This window comes from Panthera uncia (assembly GCF_023721935.1).
Source record: "Panthera uncia isolate 11264 chromosome A1 unlocalized genomic scaffold, Puncia_PCG_1.0 HiC_scaffold_17, whole genome shotgun sequence".
Classification (NCBI taxonomy): Eukaryota; Metazoa; Chordata; class Mammalia; order Carnivora; family Felidae; genus Panthera; species Panthera uncia.
This window is the reverse complement of record NW_026057577.1, coordinates 34,240,512-34,256,117: the sequence shown is the minus strand read 5'-3', so window position 1 is coordinate 34,256,117 and position 15,606 is coordinate 34,240,512. Positions and strand designations below refer to the sequence as shown.

Genomic DNA, 15,606 nt, shown 5'->3' with positions numbered 1-15,606 from the left:
CTTTCTTCACCTCATGCTTCAGGAAAGCTGGGAAAAGATCAGGAATGGAACCCCGTCTGTCTCTTGGCTAAATCCCCTAAAGAAAGGAAAGAGGACAGCAAACCCAAACTACTACCACCATCTTGCTTTCCTTTGATGGTTTAGAAAGGATGTATTTACTGCCATCCTTTTAATTGTTCAAGCAAATCCCAGAGAGATCACTGGCTGCAAAATTACTGCTCCAACTTTCCTTGTTTAGTGTGCTTAAATGACTTAACAAAACACCAGGTTTTTATGTTTGTGATGCTGAGAAGGGGTGGTAGCAAAGTAGGGAGAGCTAGGTTGCAAAGATCTGGAAAATCAGCACTATATTCACTAGATCTTCCACTGAGCAGGTAAAGGACGCTTGGCCTCAATTCCTACATCTGACAAATGGTAATAATGACACTGAACTTCAGTACCTGCAAAGAGAAATCCTCAACAACTGTAATAGTCTCTACTGCCGTAGTAGAGTTTTTCTTTTGACTTTAAGTAAGGTCTTGGCCCTCAAAGACTGAGGTCCCCTAGGCGAGGGGGAGCTCTGCTCCCAGGAGCTGAGTTAAGTAAATCACACTGAAAAGCTACATCTGAGTAGTGAGAAGGCATTTTAGACTGAGACTCTGTAACCTTGAGTTCTACTCTGGGTTTGCAAAATGTCCCTCTGCAGCCAGTCTCCAGAGCCCCAGCCCCAGTCCCAGCCCCAGCCCCAGGCCAGATTTCTGGCCTGGACTGGGAGCCTTTCATTGGCTCTTTTGACAACAGCCAAGCACAGTCCTTTGGTGGCGTAGAAAGAAAAAGGACAGCTCACAACCTCTGGCAGTGAAGCCAGAACACCAGCAAGAGAAACAGGGGGATTCAGGCCCTGGCCCAGCTCACATCCCTGTATCAAAGCCACCCCCAACGCTGGACTTCCCCCTCCGTGCCCCCCAGGCTACAGCATCCTCCTTTCCTGGGCGGAGCTGGGCCTGAGGCTGTTGTGAGGGCTCCTCGCCTTCACAGAGTCAGGCCTAAAGGCTGGGGCTTTTCTTTTCAACGGCCTAGACTGATGGGATAACCCCATCAGCATCGTTAACTGCAAAGAAAGGACCCCCGGCCATTTCCATTTCCTCTGCGGCTCAAGAACCCTGTTGTTATTTAATCCCATGGCTACTCCGGCAGCATCCTCGGCTCTGCCGACTCCACCCATCCACCTGGCCAATTCTCGGCTGTTCCCGCTTCCCCGGAAGCGCGCTGATGGGGATGATGGAGAAAAGCTCCTACTGGAGGAAGGGGCCATAGCCTTCGGTGGACATAGGCTCCTCAGGGTTGGAAAAGGCACGGGGGTGGAGAGTGAAGCAGCTAGTGAGGGCAGCCAAGGGCGGGCAGGCGCCAGGGCACTGCGGACAATACACTGGGGCATGGAGGGCGTGCACTGCAAGGCGAGAGCCTGGTCTCCTCTAGTTGAGTAGCCAGCGTCTGTCGGGGGAGGGTACTGGAAAAGGAAGAGGTCTCTGTCTTGTCGCTGTCCACGCCCAAGAAATGGTGGGGTGGGGGGTGGGATGGTCTGCACTCACTCAAGGGAGACTCAGACTTAGTAATGGAACCAGATGCACTCAAGCAACCCCCACTATGCCCTTCAGTGCTACGGACATTTGACATTTTAATTTTTGGTAAGCGTAGTTTCAAGACCCCTCCCCCCACCCGACGCCCCTAGGTTAGAGAAAGGGCCACAGCAGGGGTCTTCCCGTCTCCCGCCAACACCCCCCCCCACCACGCCCCGCGACAGCCTGCGGCAGTTCGAGATCCCAAGATCTAGGTGTGTCCTCCCCACCCGGCTCTCCGCCCAGGATTCAGAGGCCTCAGTGCCCCCCGCCCCCCAACGACACTGACGGTTCCTGCCCAGGCCCGCAGTGGCGTGAAGGTGGCCTTTACCTCCTCTCGCAGGCTGGGAGGGGGTACAGCCCGCGCAGCTGAGCCAGCTGCAGCAGTCGCCGCCGCCCTCCATTCATTAAAAAAAAAAAAAAAAGGCAACAACAACCTCCACCCCTTTTTGTAAAAGAACGACGGCCTCAGAGGAGCTAGAGTCAGCCCCAGCAATCAGGGGTTAAGTCCTTTTCCGGCCCCCCATTCATAAAAAAAGGAGCGCGGCGCATGCGCGCGCGGGGTCTCTTGTGCCCACCCATTCATAGAATCGCGAACGGGGCGCGTGCGCACTGGAGCTCCCTTCCCTCCCATTCATAAAAAAGCCATTTTCCCAGGCAGTGGTTGCAACACCGCCGCGGAGGCAGCGAGAGGAGCTGACAGCGCGGAGCTGGCGCTGCGGAGCGCAAGGAGCCCTATCGGTTTCTCCCGCCGACGTCTGCGAGGACAGCAGCGTCTGACCCGCCCGGGTTCGGAGATTTATACAGGCGTGGAGCAATGCTTATGGCTCTGCGGCTCCTCAAAGTAAGTCCCTGGCCGGTTTCGGGATCCGAAACTGCCCCCCTCTGAGCCGCGACGCGACCTCCCCTTCGGCTGGGGCAAATGGTGCGCTATTTCTAGGCGCGCCTCAGTGTTCCTTTCCTCTCCCTGCGCCTCCTTGAGCCACTGCGGTGTGCCGCAGCTCCCTGACGCCCTCGGCTGGGCCGGCACGGCGCCGGGGGTGTTCACAGCCTGGCACCGGAGTTTCCGACCCCGGGGCATTGCCAAGCCCGGCTTCTCCACTCTGCGATTCAGGAAGCCCCGTGCGTGTCCCGGGAGTTTGCCTCTGGCCTGGTTTCTTCCCTCCTCCTGCCACCACCCGCCTCGAGCGCTGGAACAGGAGGCTCTGGGCTCGGTCAGGAGCCACCTCTTGGGTCCGGCGGGCGCTCTTGCCCTGGGCGGCTTGCCCACCCCGGGCTCCGTGCCCACGGTGCCAGCTCTGCCCAGATCTTCCCAGCCCACTGCAGCGGCCTATGCTCGACGTAGGTTTTTCTTCTCCCGTCGGAGCCGTGACGGACTGGGTTTTCTACCCTTCTGCCTCCCCCTCCGATGGTCAGCACGGGGTTGGCCCGGGACTGGGCATTTCTGCTCCCTCTCTTTGGCGAGGCGGTTCCTCGCCGTCTGACCTTTGCTCTGCTGCTGCATTTTATGCTGTGCAACTGCCTTGCAGTTGCCTTTCCGTTTCCCGGCCTCTGCAGGGCCAGAGGCACCTCGGCCTCCTCGTGCCTCCCTTCTCGGGGCACCGAGCTGTGCCAGGCCCTGGGGCCAGGCCGCGCTGGGGCTGTGGTGGGGGCTGAAGGTGCGTTTACATAACGCCGGGCGTGTGGGAGCTGGAGGAAGAGGTTGCGTGCGTAGGAGAGATAAGGCTCCCGCTTTCCCTCCTTCCTTCTTGGTGGTACCAGGCTTGACATCACCGAGAAGAGAGGAAGATACAGACGGTACGTTCTGAAAATTCCGAATCTCCAAGGCCACAGGGGCACAGAAGGGGGCGGGGGGGGGTGCAAAGGCGGGTTTGGGCAGTAGGGTTGCTGAAGCTTGGCTTCATCACTGGGGCCAGAGCTGTGCCCAGTTCCCCCTCCATGCAGACGATCAAAAGGCATTTAGACAGTAGCTACTCTTGTGCAAGAAGGCGATTTCCCAATTCTCTTTGATTGGGGCTGGGGGTTGTGGGCAGAGAAGGCAAGAGAAGCGAAAATGGTTGCACAGCTTGAAGGCTGAGCCTTGGGCGTTGAAGGAAACTGGGCTGGAGGGGCTGGATGGTGAGGAGAGGGGAGAGCTGCTGGCTGCCTCATTTAGCAGCTATGGATGGGCATCCATATTGCCAAGTCTGGGTGAGGGCAGGAGGCTGTGCTCTGGCACACTGAGGTTCCGAGGATCCCTCCAAACATGGTTAGTGCTGAAAGGAAAAGTGTGGGTTCAGTGGGGTACCCAGATCCAGTGGGAACCCCCACCTTCCGAATGCCTCCAAATCAGTGGTGTGATTGTCTCCAGTTGGAGAGGGGTGGGAGCTGACCAAGGCTCTCCAGTCTTTCTGATGAGTCTCTGGGGGATACAAAGCTGGAAGATGAAGGCCTAGAGTATTGAGGAAATAATGGCGTTATCAATCTCTTAATAACGCTCAGTCTGGCCTGACGCCCTACCCAATACTGCACTGGTGATTTCACAATGTTTAGAGTTCTCTGGATCTTCACACGGATGGAGCATAAACATCTGGAATTTTCAGTTTTTACTTTAGTTTGTGGGTGTGGGGTGGACTAGGAAAGGGAGGGCTGCAGTTGACCCCTTTAGCTCTCAGTCTCAGCAGAAGGGTGGGAAAGATGTAGACCTGTCCAGTGTGAAATGGAGTTTCCTCCCTTTGCCAGCCCTTGGGAGCAACCTCCCTTGCCAGCAGGCTTCAGGCAAATCCATTAATGTGAGCAGTGCACACACTGACCAACTGAGATGCATTTGCCCAGTACCTGGTAGGGAGGGGGCATTTTGATGGCAGATTTCTGAAATCTCCTTGATGGACAAATGTTTGTCAGTTAAAGTGAGGAAGACTTTTCATAGACATCTCTTAGTTATTTTCCTTTTTTAGATTCTGAACCCAGGAGTCCTTCCCCTTTTTGTAAAGTGGAAATCCTTCTCGTTCCCCTGACCTTTTCCAGATTGCCATCATTTTGAAATGGCAACACTTCCTAAAGTTTTGGTTGGGCTTGGTGGGAGGAGACAGAACATAGACAAGAACGATTCCTAGCTAAAGCAGGACAGAAACTGGGGGACGGGGATCATTTGGAGCTCACAGATGTCCTTTTTGTTTTAATGCTTCCAGAATAGATGGCGAGATGGGGCTCTTTGGAATTTCACCCTCTGTCCAGTTCATATTCTTTACCTACCCATCCCCATCCCCCACTCGGGTAGCCTCTGCCCAGAGGTTTGGCTGACTTGAATAACAAATGAAGGCAGGCATTCAAAGCAAAATTTAAAAGTGAGTGATTTAAAAATAAAGGGAGGAAAAGATATCCATTAACACCTCAAGAAGTGGCCCCTGAGGTGTTTTACTCTGCTTAATACTTTGGGAGAACACGTAGGGACTTTCTTCCAATTCTGATGCTAAGTCCCTTGGTGCGACCTCTACTCCCCAGTGTAGGGCCCCCTGAGGCATTTTTCTTTCCTCAGGACATCCTTTTGGGTAGGGCTCCTTATTTGGAACAAGGAAACTTGAGAAGGAGCCCCCTTTCTTTTATTAGAGAAGTTGTGCTCTTAGAGAGTTAAGGCATTTAATGTGGTTCTGAATCCAGGGTGCCTGTCATCTCACCGCTAACGATTTGGAAGTTCCTTTGTGAGGAACACTGAGAGGATTCTTGCACAAACCTCTGAATTTAGGGATATAGTTGAAAATGTTGGAGATGGGATATAGACAAAGTGTTCTTAAGTGGGGGGCGGGGGGGTGGAGGGAGGGCAAGAGTGAAAAGCTTCCATCTCCTGGCCAACCTGGATCTCCCTGATAGAAGGGAAAGCAGTGCCCTACTGGGCAATTTTGCTCTTTCAAAAGAGCCAGAGGAAGAGGTGATGAAAAGCAACATACAGAAGTGTATTAGTCCTTCCAGACTAAGCTAGCAGCCAGGTGGGAGCAGATGACTGGCTAGAAAACCTGCTACCTTGGGCCTTGGTCTCTCCATCTGCAGAGTGGGGGGAGAAGAAACTTCCCCAGGGGGCTGGGCTGCGCTGCTTATCACTACTGGGCACCTAGGATGAGGAGCTGGTTGTAAGGGAGCCACATCCTACACAGGAGGTGTGGGGTGTTGCATGATGTAAGAGGTGGGGTATTCTTGGCTCTCAAGGGTCTGGGGCCACCCTGTAGATCCGGACAGCTGACAAGGCTGGGGATGTATCCGGGACATGTGGCTGTGTTTAAGAGGCTCCACCATTCAGCTGTGATCATGATTGTTCTTTCCAAGGACAGTCCGTGGAGGAAGCAAGGGCACTGGGGGAGGAGCACAGATGTGCTGGATCTAGTGGAGGAGGGAAGGGGCCCTTCTGGGGCAGGTGGCCATTTGCAGAAGAGTGGTTTCCCTTGTCCGGTAGTCTTTTTCTGGATGGGAGAAGGGGATAGTCATCTCCTGCCCCATCCCAGGAGTAAGCTAAAGCCTATTTTTAGAGTCTATTATTAGAAATCGATGGTGGAGGATGGCAAGACAAATGATCTTGGTGCCCGTGAGAAGGGGGCCTTCCCTTGGGGTCTAGGTTTCTGGTCCCCTCCAAACTTCGACGTGGGCCAGGAGTTCCCAAACTGTGCCGATGGCTAACAGGCTGCTTCTAGCCCCATTCTTTCCTCACTCTTGCCTTCTATTACCTCTTTAAAGGAATATGAGCAGACAAGGATTATGGGGTTAATATTAATATACAGTGAAACCAACATTTGAAGCCACCTAGGACAGCCCAGAGCCTAGTATAGCAGGACACTTTCCAGCTCATCCCTGTGCTGGCCTTTGGTGCTAGCTGACTCGTTGTAGACAAGAAAGAGAAGAGGGTTGGGAACTGCTAGCTGGTGCTGAGACAAAGGGATGAAAAGCAGCTGTTTTCTCTTGTGATCTCTAACGGTTTATGGCTAGAGGTGAGCTCCTTAGTGCTGGTGCCCGGTGCCTGAGAGGGATGGGAGAGCAGCAAGGTTCTCGGACAAATCCAACTGCGGAAGTGCTTTGTTTTCCCACAGGGGCAGTTCTCAGAGATGCAGAGACTGTCTTCCTCAGTGGGGTACAGGGAAGGCAGGTCCCTGGCTTTCCTTATACCACACACACCACCACCACCCCCCAAAAACACCTTTTAAAGTCTTTTTGAAGCAGTAAGTCATTATTTGATTGGAGTTTAATTAACTAAACTGGGATGTTGTCACAAAGAACTAAGTGGTAGTGGTGGGCAGGCTCCCTGCAGCCTAGAGACCTTTTCTTCTGAACTGATAAAGGGTTAAATAGCCTTCGCTGGGAGAACCTACCGAGACTGAATGGTGCAGAAATTGCCCATTCATTCAGAGCCTCTTGCCAGTCTGTCATTTGCTGACCTATAGTTTTCAAAGCACAACTGTCAGGTTTTCCAAGTATTTCCCAACTCCTCTTCCCAGGGTAAGTCAAGGGGAAGGGTGGATGGGTGGCGTGGGCATTTAAAACGCCACTTAATTCTTTTCAGCCAGCCTGCTTTGCAAGGTCTGCATCCTGACGCTCAGCCCCTCCCACAGGTACAAACGCCACAGACCACCAAGTGGCAAAGACAGGACCTTGTGCTCTGGGCTTTTCCATATCCTGCTGATTGAGTATTCTAGGACTCTCTTCTGGCTTCCTCTTATTTCTTCCCTTCCGCACAGACCTGGACCAATAAGCCCCATCCGAGAAAGTGCCCTAGAGACCCTTAATTTAAGTTCAACTGTGTACGAGGAAGGAGAGGGGATTCCCTCCCATTCCAGGGCTTCCTTTTAGGGACTTTGTGGTGAGACCCATCTGACTCTACGAAAAATAAAAATGAACACACTTAGTAAAGTAGCGGTGTATGAGACGGCAAAGAAAACTGAAGTGGAAACGAAGGTAACTTGAGCCCTGAGCCTTCCTGTAATGACAGATTTCAAACCCCCAGCCTCCACTCTGAACAGTGACAATTCCCTGAACTAGGGGCTCATCTGATGTAACCCCTGTCTGGCTTCATTTCCCTGCTGGCTTGGTTAAGAGCCCGCGGATGGCCTGATGAGGCTCCCGAAGGGCTAGTGGCCAGACTGGGCAGGGGGAAGGGGGAGACGGACTAGTAGAATTCACAGCTGTGAAAGTGACTGGTGCTTTCCTGTCTTCACATGAATACCTAGCCCTGACTGTTGGTCAGGGCTGTGGGGCTGACATTGCAGGCTCTGGAGCCTCTCCCTGTGTGGGTTCGAATCTTGCCGTCATCACCTACCAGTGTTATTCTTCATTTCTTCCTTGCGAAATGGGTGTTATCCTCCAAGGTGATGGTGTGAGGATTAAATGAGAAAATCACTGAGGGCTTAGCGCAGAGAGCCTGACATGAAGGTATGTTCATAAATATCCGCTCTTTCCACAATTATTATTATTTATTATGAGAAGTTGTGAGTGGAGGTAAAAGTTTCCTCATGCTAATCCATAATAATGCCACCTAAAACTTGATAGAGGTGCTTCTCTGCCTAAGTGGAGTGCTGGCTTTGTTTCTCTGTCCACAGTCTTCCAAATTGGCCATCAGTCTTCCAAAGAGCCTAAATGAGGCAAAGCCTCCTCTCTCCTATTTATATTATAAATCTCTTCCTTCCTTGCAGGGGAAGCAGAGAGTACATATTAAACTGCACTTAAGTTCCGTCAGCATTGCTTAGACTGGAGGATGGGTGTGTCCCAGTGAGTAGAGCTTGATCTTCTAAACCAACTGAGGGTTGGGTTTTTTGGTTTTTTTTTTGAGACTTCATTTAGCTATGCTGAGGGGTTATCAAACAGGCTGCGCGGGAAGTAGTTTTTCTTTGTCAGCCAAATGAATTCAACCCTCCTGTGGAAGTCCCTGCTAATGGGGAGGTGAGGAGGCAGTGAGGCCTGAGGAGGTTTTTGAGCAGTACAACTCTGAGCCAGCCACTGTTTTTTTGCTGAGCTGGTGTCCGGAAGGAATCCGACATCAGAGTTGTGATAGGGAAGATGCATTTTGGAGTATGCCTGCTGGAGCCATCTTGGATGCAGCATGTCCCAAGAGAGCTGAGTCATCGTGGACTGAGCTCCCAACCCCATGTCTGGCCCCAACTACAGGCCCAGATGTTGACAGCTACCTCTGGAGGGTGATGGGAGCCCGCGAATGCCAATATCCCCATTGCCTGCAGGTGCTGCGCCCACCCTGGCATCCTGGTGGGACTTTTCCATTAATCTGCCTTCTGATTCCAGGGCCTATCAAAATCCCTGAGCATTGCCCATGCCTTTTGCTTTATCCACAGAAAAATGTGGCTGTTTTTAAGAGCCCCAGGAATAGAACTGGAGAAAGAGGAGTGGATAATCTTCTTTTCCCTTACTTTTTCCAACAGCATGGCAAGTCCCAGCCCCCAAACCTAAGAGACAAAAAGCCCAACTACATGGGACAACACAGCCTTCAAACTGCCACTGACAGTTTTGTTGGCAGGACCCTGGGTATTCATGACCTGAGCTTCTGGAATAAGGGAAATTGTGCTTTGTCATAAGGGGTTCTGGCTGCAGCACCTCTTGGCTGGCACCAGAGATCCTTCTCCTGTGCCTCTGTCAACATTTTCCATTCTTATGCTCAGTCACACCTTTTCCTCCAGGCAAAGTCCCTATGGTGTGGACCCAGGGTCTCCTAACCCTCTTCTGTCAACCCCAAACCCATTTCTAGAAGCAAGGCTATGGAACCCCTGCAAAGAATAAGTGGACTCTGCTGGGTGGTTGGCCTGATCCTTGGAAAAACTGTGCCAGAGATGCTTATTTGACATCCCCACCCCCGATCCAGCCTTGACCACAGGGCTCCCCACAGGAGGCTGCCTTGGGAAATGACCATTCTTGGTGGCAGACCCGCCAGACACTTAAGGCTAACTCTGCCACAGGAAAGTCTCCCATTTGAAGAAGATGCTCACTCCCCCTACATCTGAAGGGAATGTGGAGACAGGAGGCAGGTGTTGCCATTAGGCAGACTTTCTCCAACATGAGAAAAACACAGAAATCCCAGCATCTTTTAAGTAGGTAGGGCCACGGGAGCAAAGCCAATAGTACATGGCCCTGTGCAAATGGGAAATATCCGTTGACTGAACACTGAACCTTAGACTTCATGCTTTTCTGCATTTGCAGTGTAGAGGATATACAGATGAGAACCCTGTGGATAAGTTCCCTTTTATCTACTTCGTGAACTTTGCATCTAGAGCTAGCTCTTTCTTTTAGACAGGTTAGAAAGCATCTATAAAAGCCCTCTGCCAACAATTTAACCATTTCTGATACTGTTTGAACTGTTTCCAAGTAGGGAACCATAATATTGAGTTGCCCTGAATGCCTTTTCCCCTTCACTGTAGACATGGATAAATGTGGATGAGTCACCTGAGGCAAGGTGTGACTGGACTATTGGGATGGGCCTACCGTGTACCCAGTTTGGAAGGGGGGGGCGGGGGTGGGGGGTAAGTGGCATTGGAAACCTATCCACCACCTACCTTCTCAGGCATCCCCTTTGAGGCCAGATGAACTTAACAGCAGAAGTGCAGGGTCGGCTCTCCTAAACAACATTATTAGCATCACGAACAAGCATTTACTAAACCGTACCCTGTAACACGTTAATCCAAAGGTCTGTTCCTTTTTTAAAGACCATTATCTTTCCCTTCTACCCAACACCGTGTCCTGTCTCACACCCCCACCCCCTGGTGGACTCTTCCCAGAGTTTAATTCTCTTGGATTCCAAACCAGGTCCCCTTGGGCAGAGGTCTTGGCCTTCTGCTGCTATTTCTTTAAATTGATCTCCAGCCGAATTCCGAATGTAAAGGTCAGCAGGCAAGGAAATGGCACTTCTAATAGAAAACAATGTGCACTTTCTAAATTTGAACCAAGCCGTTTCCGCTCTTTGATTTAAGTGACTTCCTGGGGTTCCGTGTCAGGCACTGCAGTTGAATCTCTGGCCAGATTCCAACTTAAAATTGCACTCTCTCGGTGAAATTAGAAACTGATCCAGAGTTGGCTTAGCTATTCTAGTAAATAGCATTTAGGCTGAATGTTCGGCTCAGCACTTGGAAATGGGTGATGTGAGTGCCCCTCGAGAGGATTTCCCATCCAAGTTGTCAGAAGTGCACCTAGCCGGGGGTTATTAGCCACTGGAGGTTGCTGCTCTTCGAAGTGCTGGTAATAAGTTAATATCTTGGATGTGTAGGCATCATATGCAGCCTTTCCTTCTGTGACTATCTGGAATAAAGGGTTTTGTTTACCCAGCTGATACCCGATGGGAGCACACAGAGGCTATCTGTCTTGGTCATTACATCCTCAGCACGATGCTTGGCACAAAGTCCTTTTGGTGTTCAGGAAATCTACACTGTTGCTCTCTGGGGTAGTGACAGATTACTGCCAGGCAAGATGCTAGGCACTGGATATGCATTTTCTCATTTACTTCTCACAAGAACCCATTTCACAGATGACAAAAGTAAGGATACAGAGGTTACAGAACCTTACTTCTAGCATCGCTGCTAGGCAGGGGTGAGAATTCAAACTTGAATCTGATTCCAGAGCCTGTGTGTATAACCACTGGACTCGCTAAAAAATGGAGCGTATTTCACAGTTCCAGGAATGAGATCGGATGGGCTAGGTTTGAACTCCTGCCGAGTTCTGTTCATAGTTTTGCGTGCCTTTGGACAAGTTACTTTGAACATTAGTTTTCTGTAACTAGAAAAGGCATAATAATAGTAGTCACATTTTAGGGTGAAGAGTCCAGGACTGTGAAGAGTCAATGACATAATATATATGGTGCTTAGGAGACTGCCTGGCTCACATTAAGTGCTGAATAAGTGTTATTTTTACCACTTACTATTAATTGTTATTATTAATCATCTAAGCCTGGATGCTGGAGAGTTCTGAGGGAATCGGGTTCCCATTTCATTTGGACTCCCAAGGACCTGATGGGGGGTGTGGGTGTTAACAGGCCAAGTACTGATGCCTGGAATCCGCTCTCTCTTCCTTTTCCCCACCTCCCACCTAGGGCCCCTAGAAGCCTGTTCCTCAGCACAGTCCAGGACCTCTCCAGCCCCATGGAGCCCCCGATCCCACAGAGCGTCCCCTTGACTCCCAGCTCAGTCATGGTCCAGCCCCTACTTGACAGCCGCATGCCCCACGGCCGCCTCCAACACCCACTCACCATCCTCCCCATCGACCAGATGAAGACCAGCCACGTGGAGAATGACTACATAGACAACCCCGGCCTGGTGCCCCCCATTGGCCCGAAGCGGACCCGGGGTGGGGCCCCAGAGCTGGCCCCGACGCCGGCCCGCTGTGACCAGGACGTCACCCACCACTGGATCTCCTTCAGCGGGCGCCCCAGCTCTGTGAGCAGCAGCAGCAGCACGTCCTCTGACCAGCGTCTCTTAGACCACATGGCACCACCGCCCGTGGCCGACCAGGCCTCCCCCAGGGCTGTGCGCATCCAGCCCAAGGCCATCCACTGCAAGCCACTGGACCTCAAGGGCCCAGCAGTCCCACCGGAGCTGGACAAGCACTTCTTGCTGTGCGAGGCCTGTGGGAAGTGTAAGTGCAAGGAGTGTGCATCACCCCGGACACTGCCCTCCTGCTGGGTCTGCAACCAGGAGTGCCTGTGCTCAGCCCAGACCCTGGTCAACTACGGCACCTGCATGTGCCTGGTGCAAGGCATCTTCTACCACTGTACCAATGAGGACGACGAGGGCTCCTGCGCTGACCACCCCTGCTCCTGCTCCCGCTCAAACTGCTGCGCCCGCTGGTCCTTCATGGGCGCCCTCTCCCTGGTGCTGCCGTGCCTACTCTGCTACCTGCCCGCCACCGGCTGCGTGAAGCTGGCCCAGCGCGGCTACGACCGCCTGCGCCGCCCTGGTTGTCGCTGCAAGCACACGAACAGCGTCATCTGCAAGGCAGCCGCCGGCGACGCCAAGGCCAGCAGACCGGACAAGTCTTTCTGACACTTTGGGTCGAAGCCCCCGTGCTGCTACCCCTGGAACTCGGTTCCCTTCTGACACCTGAGAAGACCACAGCGAGGCCAGAGGTTTTAGTGTCCTGAGGCTGACCTTGCTGGTCTGCCCCACTCCCCATCCTCAGCTTCTGAAGAAATGAAGACCACCACCACCCCCCCTCTCTTCCCCAAAAGGATGAAGAAGCACTTTGGGTGTTTTTCAGGGTCCCGGAACTTTGTGGCAGACAGTGGCAGGGGCGTGGTGTGGCTGCGGGGCAGGGGAGCGGGGGGAGGGGGGGTGTTCTTTTTCAGAAGACGGAACACAGATGTGGACACATATCCGGAAGTTGCGGCTGCTTGAATGCCTTCCCAGTTCCTCCTCCTTCCCCCTCTCCCCCTACTCTTCCATTCTCTTTGGCTGCCTGGGAGGAATCATTTACTGAGTGACCAGGGGACCTTTGAAGATGACCCCTGGAGCCCTGACTTTCATACTTCTCCTCCCCCACCCTCCACCCCAGTTTGTCCCAACGCCTTGGGGAAGGCGGAGAAGACCCTGGTGATCCCTGTTGTATATACTTGGGAGCCCCTGAGAGCCAGGGAGTCCAGGCCTCATTCCTCGCTCTGCCTCCCGGGAGCCACAGATGGACTTAGGAGCCACTGCACAGTGCATTCCTCCCCTCCAGCTTCATCACTAACTGTTGGGGGTGTTCAGCTCGTAACACCGTCCTTCGGTTCTTACCGAGTCACAGACTCACCTGCCACTATGCGTCCCGTGTTCTCTCTACCTAGATCCTTTCCAGAAATTTCACGGTAGAGAAGGCCGGGGCGGCACATGCGAGACCAAATATCATTTTGCCAATGAGTCTGAGACTGTGGTCTCTGGATCCAGTCGTTATGTTTTTATAGAACAATTAAACCAGATGCTATAACGGTGTTTTAAAGAGAAATAATAATAAAACACTTGGCTTCCTTTTGGGCCACCCCCAGGAAGGGCTGATTTCAAAATCTGGGGGGGCGAGCAACCTCAAGGAACACAATCCCCCTTCCCACCAAGAAGAGGATTTTCACAGCAAAGAAGAGAGACAGCACCTCCCATTGGCAGAGCAACAGTAGGGCCGAGCTGGGTGTGGGTTCCTTCTCTTCTGATTCTGCTGCTTGCTGTCATAGCCTTTTGTGTACAGTGATGTGTCTGTATCTTTAATGTAAATAGATGACAAAAAAAGAGTCTATTTTAGTGCTAGGAAGCCCTGGCGGGGGAATAAGAAAGCAAGGGGGGGTGGGGATTCTCCAGGGGCTTCTTGGGGGATTGAGCCCTGCTTCTGTGCGTGGCCACAACACCCCCTCCCAACAGCCCCCAAAGACGTAGCAACTCTCTCTCTCTCAAGGTGCTAAAGGACTCAGCGCAGCACGTCCAGCGGGTAGGTACTTGTTGCATGCAAAAGCTATATTGTGTCTGGTCCTTCCTCCCCAGTTGTTGTGTGGGGGGTCTTTGCTTCGTGTGGTATTTTGTGTGTCCTCCCACCCCCATGAGAGGAAGTGGCCTGGGTGGGAAAAGCTACCCCAGGTGAAACTGGAAGCATGTTAGGCAGAGCGTGCACAGCGTTTCCAGTTTGTTCTGTAGGAACAGAACCACCTCCAGGATGGAGGCAAGGAGGCAGGTAGCTGTGATTGGCATGCACCCACTGCTTCTCTAGGACTTTTTTTTTTTTTCCTTCTTGAAGACTAGTAGTAACATCTTATGATTTAGAATAAGTTCCTCGTAACTGTAGGTATTTATTGATTGGAAGAAAGGAGGGGAGGGTCTTATCATTTTAGGCTTTATTTATATAACGTTTGCTAGCTTGTAAAATAGGAAATATCGCATCTGCGTTTTCTAAGGCTGATTCGTGTAGCTACCCTTGCCACAGTCGTGATGGATGTATGGATGTTCTTGCACAAATAGGAGGGAATGGTAGGAAAAACACATTCAACCAACCACTTCTACTAACTGAATGTATCAGATGTGTACCGAAGGGACTGGAGATGTTTTCCTCAGAATAGGTGTGCAGAGGTTACCCCCACAATGGAAGGGCACGCATCCACTCTTGTTGGCGAGGCCTCAGAACTTTTCCCAGGGTCCCTCTCTCAAAATGTCTCCATGGGGAACTTGACCCAATGGCAAGTTGCACTTTGGTGATCTTGGTGTTCTACACACCCATTCTGTGGAGAATTTACATAAGCTGTGTATACACACACACACAAACTACACACCTACCCCACGACCCTCTATCTACACAGACCCTGTTTCCTGGCAAACAGCCTCCTGACCCCTGACAAATCCTGACTTTTTGTGTACATAGTTATAAACACGGATTTTTCTGGTTTTGGGTTTCTTTTTACTTTTTTGCTTCCCCATTTTGGCTTGTTCTTTTGGTTTGCATTTCACCTGCTAGATGGATGTGTGCCAAGCTCCCGGGGTCCCCTGTGCTCCATGGTAAAGGGAAGCCATGTAGCAACTTTGGTTCTCCCAGCTCTGTTGCAGGGCAAGTCTTTGGCATGTTTTTCTCAGCTTCTTGGCATAAGAAAATGAAACTGGCTTTCCTGGGGGCCAGTCGAGGTCCACTGAGGAACACGTTTTGGTGGGTGCTGCTTCTGGCTGATTGTTTCTGTCACCAACGGCTGGCTTGGCTGGATTGTGCCTCGTCTTGACGTTTTTGGAAAAGAGCCAGTTGGTTCCTGCTTCTGTTCAGCCTGGGTGGGTGGTGGTTCTGCCTCCAACTGGGGGTAGGGTCCACAAGCATGGGTCTAAGACGTGTCCTAGTGGACCTTGGCTGCTCCTGCCCTGAGGGTGGGTTTGTGAAGGTCCAACACTCCAAGAAACCCTGGGGAACTGGCTCTGCAATAGCAAAACCCTTCCAGATGGATGGCGGGGTGCAACCAAGGCTTCTCACAGTTCTTGGTTGGAAGGAGGTAAAGACCAATCCCTGCTGTTGGCACGGGCCCCTTCAACAACAGAAACGGAAGACCTTCATGTGACATGTCAACTAG

At 52.0% G+C, this 15,606-nt stretch overlaps 1 protein-coding gene across 1 annotated transcript; it reads left to right on the top strand.

Moving 5' to 3' along the window:
• The first annotated feature begins 2,251 nt into the window (after positions 1-2,251).
• Positions 2,252-15,355, top strand: SPRY4 (sprouty RTK signaling antagonist 4). The gene is made up of 2 exons (XM_049648514.1): positions 2,252-2,442; positions 11,641-15,355. Exon 2 carries the CDS (start codon positions 11,690-11,692, stop codon positions 12,587-12,589), a length of 900 nt encoding a protein of 299 aa, XP_049504471.1. The 5' UTR covers positions 2,252-2,442; positions 11,641-11,689; the 3' UTR covers positions 12,590-15,355.
• The last annotated feature ends 251 nt before the right edge of the window (positions 15,356-15,606 follow it).

Excerpts from the sequence above, each read along its gene's own strand:
- SPRY4 (XM_049648514.1), top strand. The coding sequence starts at position 11,690 with ATGGAGCCCCCGATCCCACAGAGCGTCCCCTTGACTCCCAGCTCAGTC.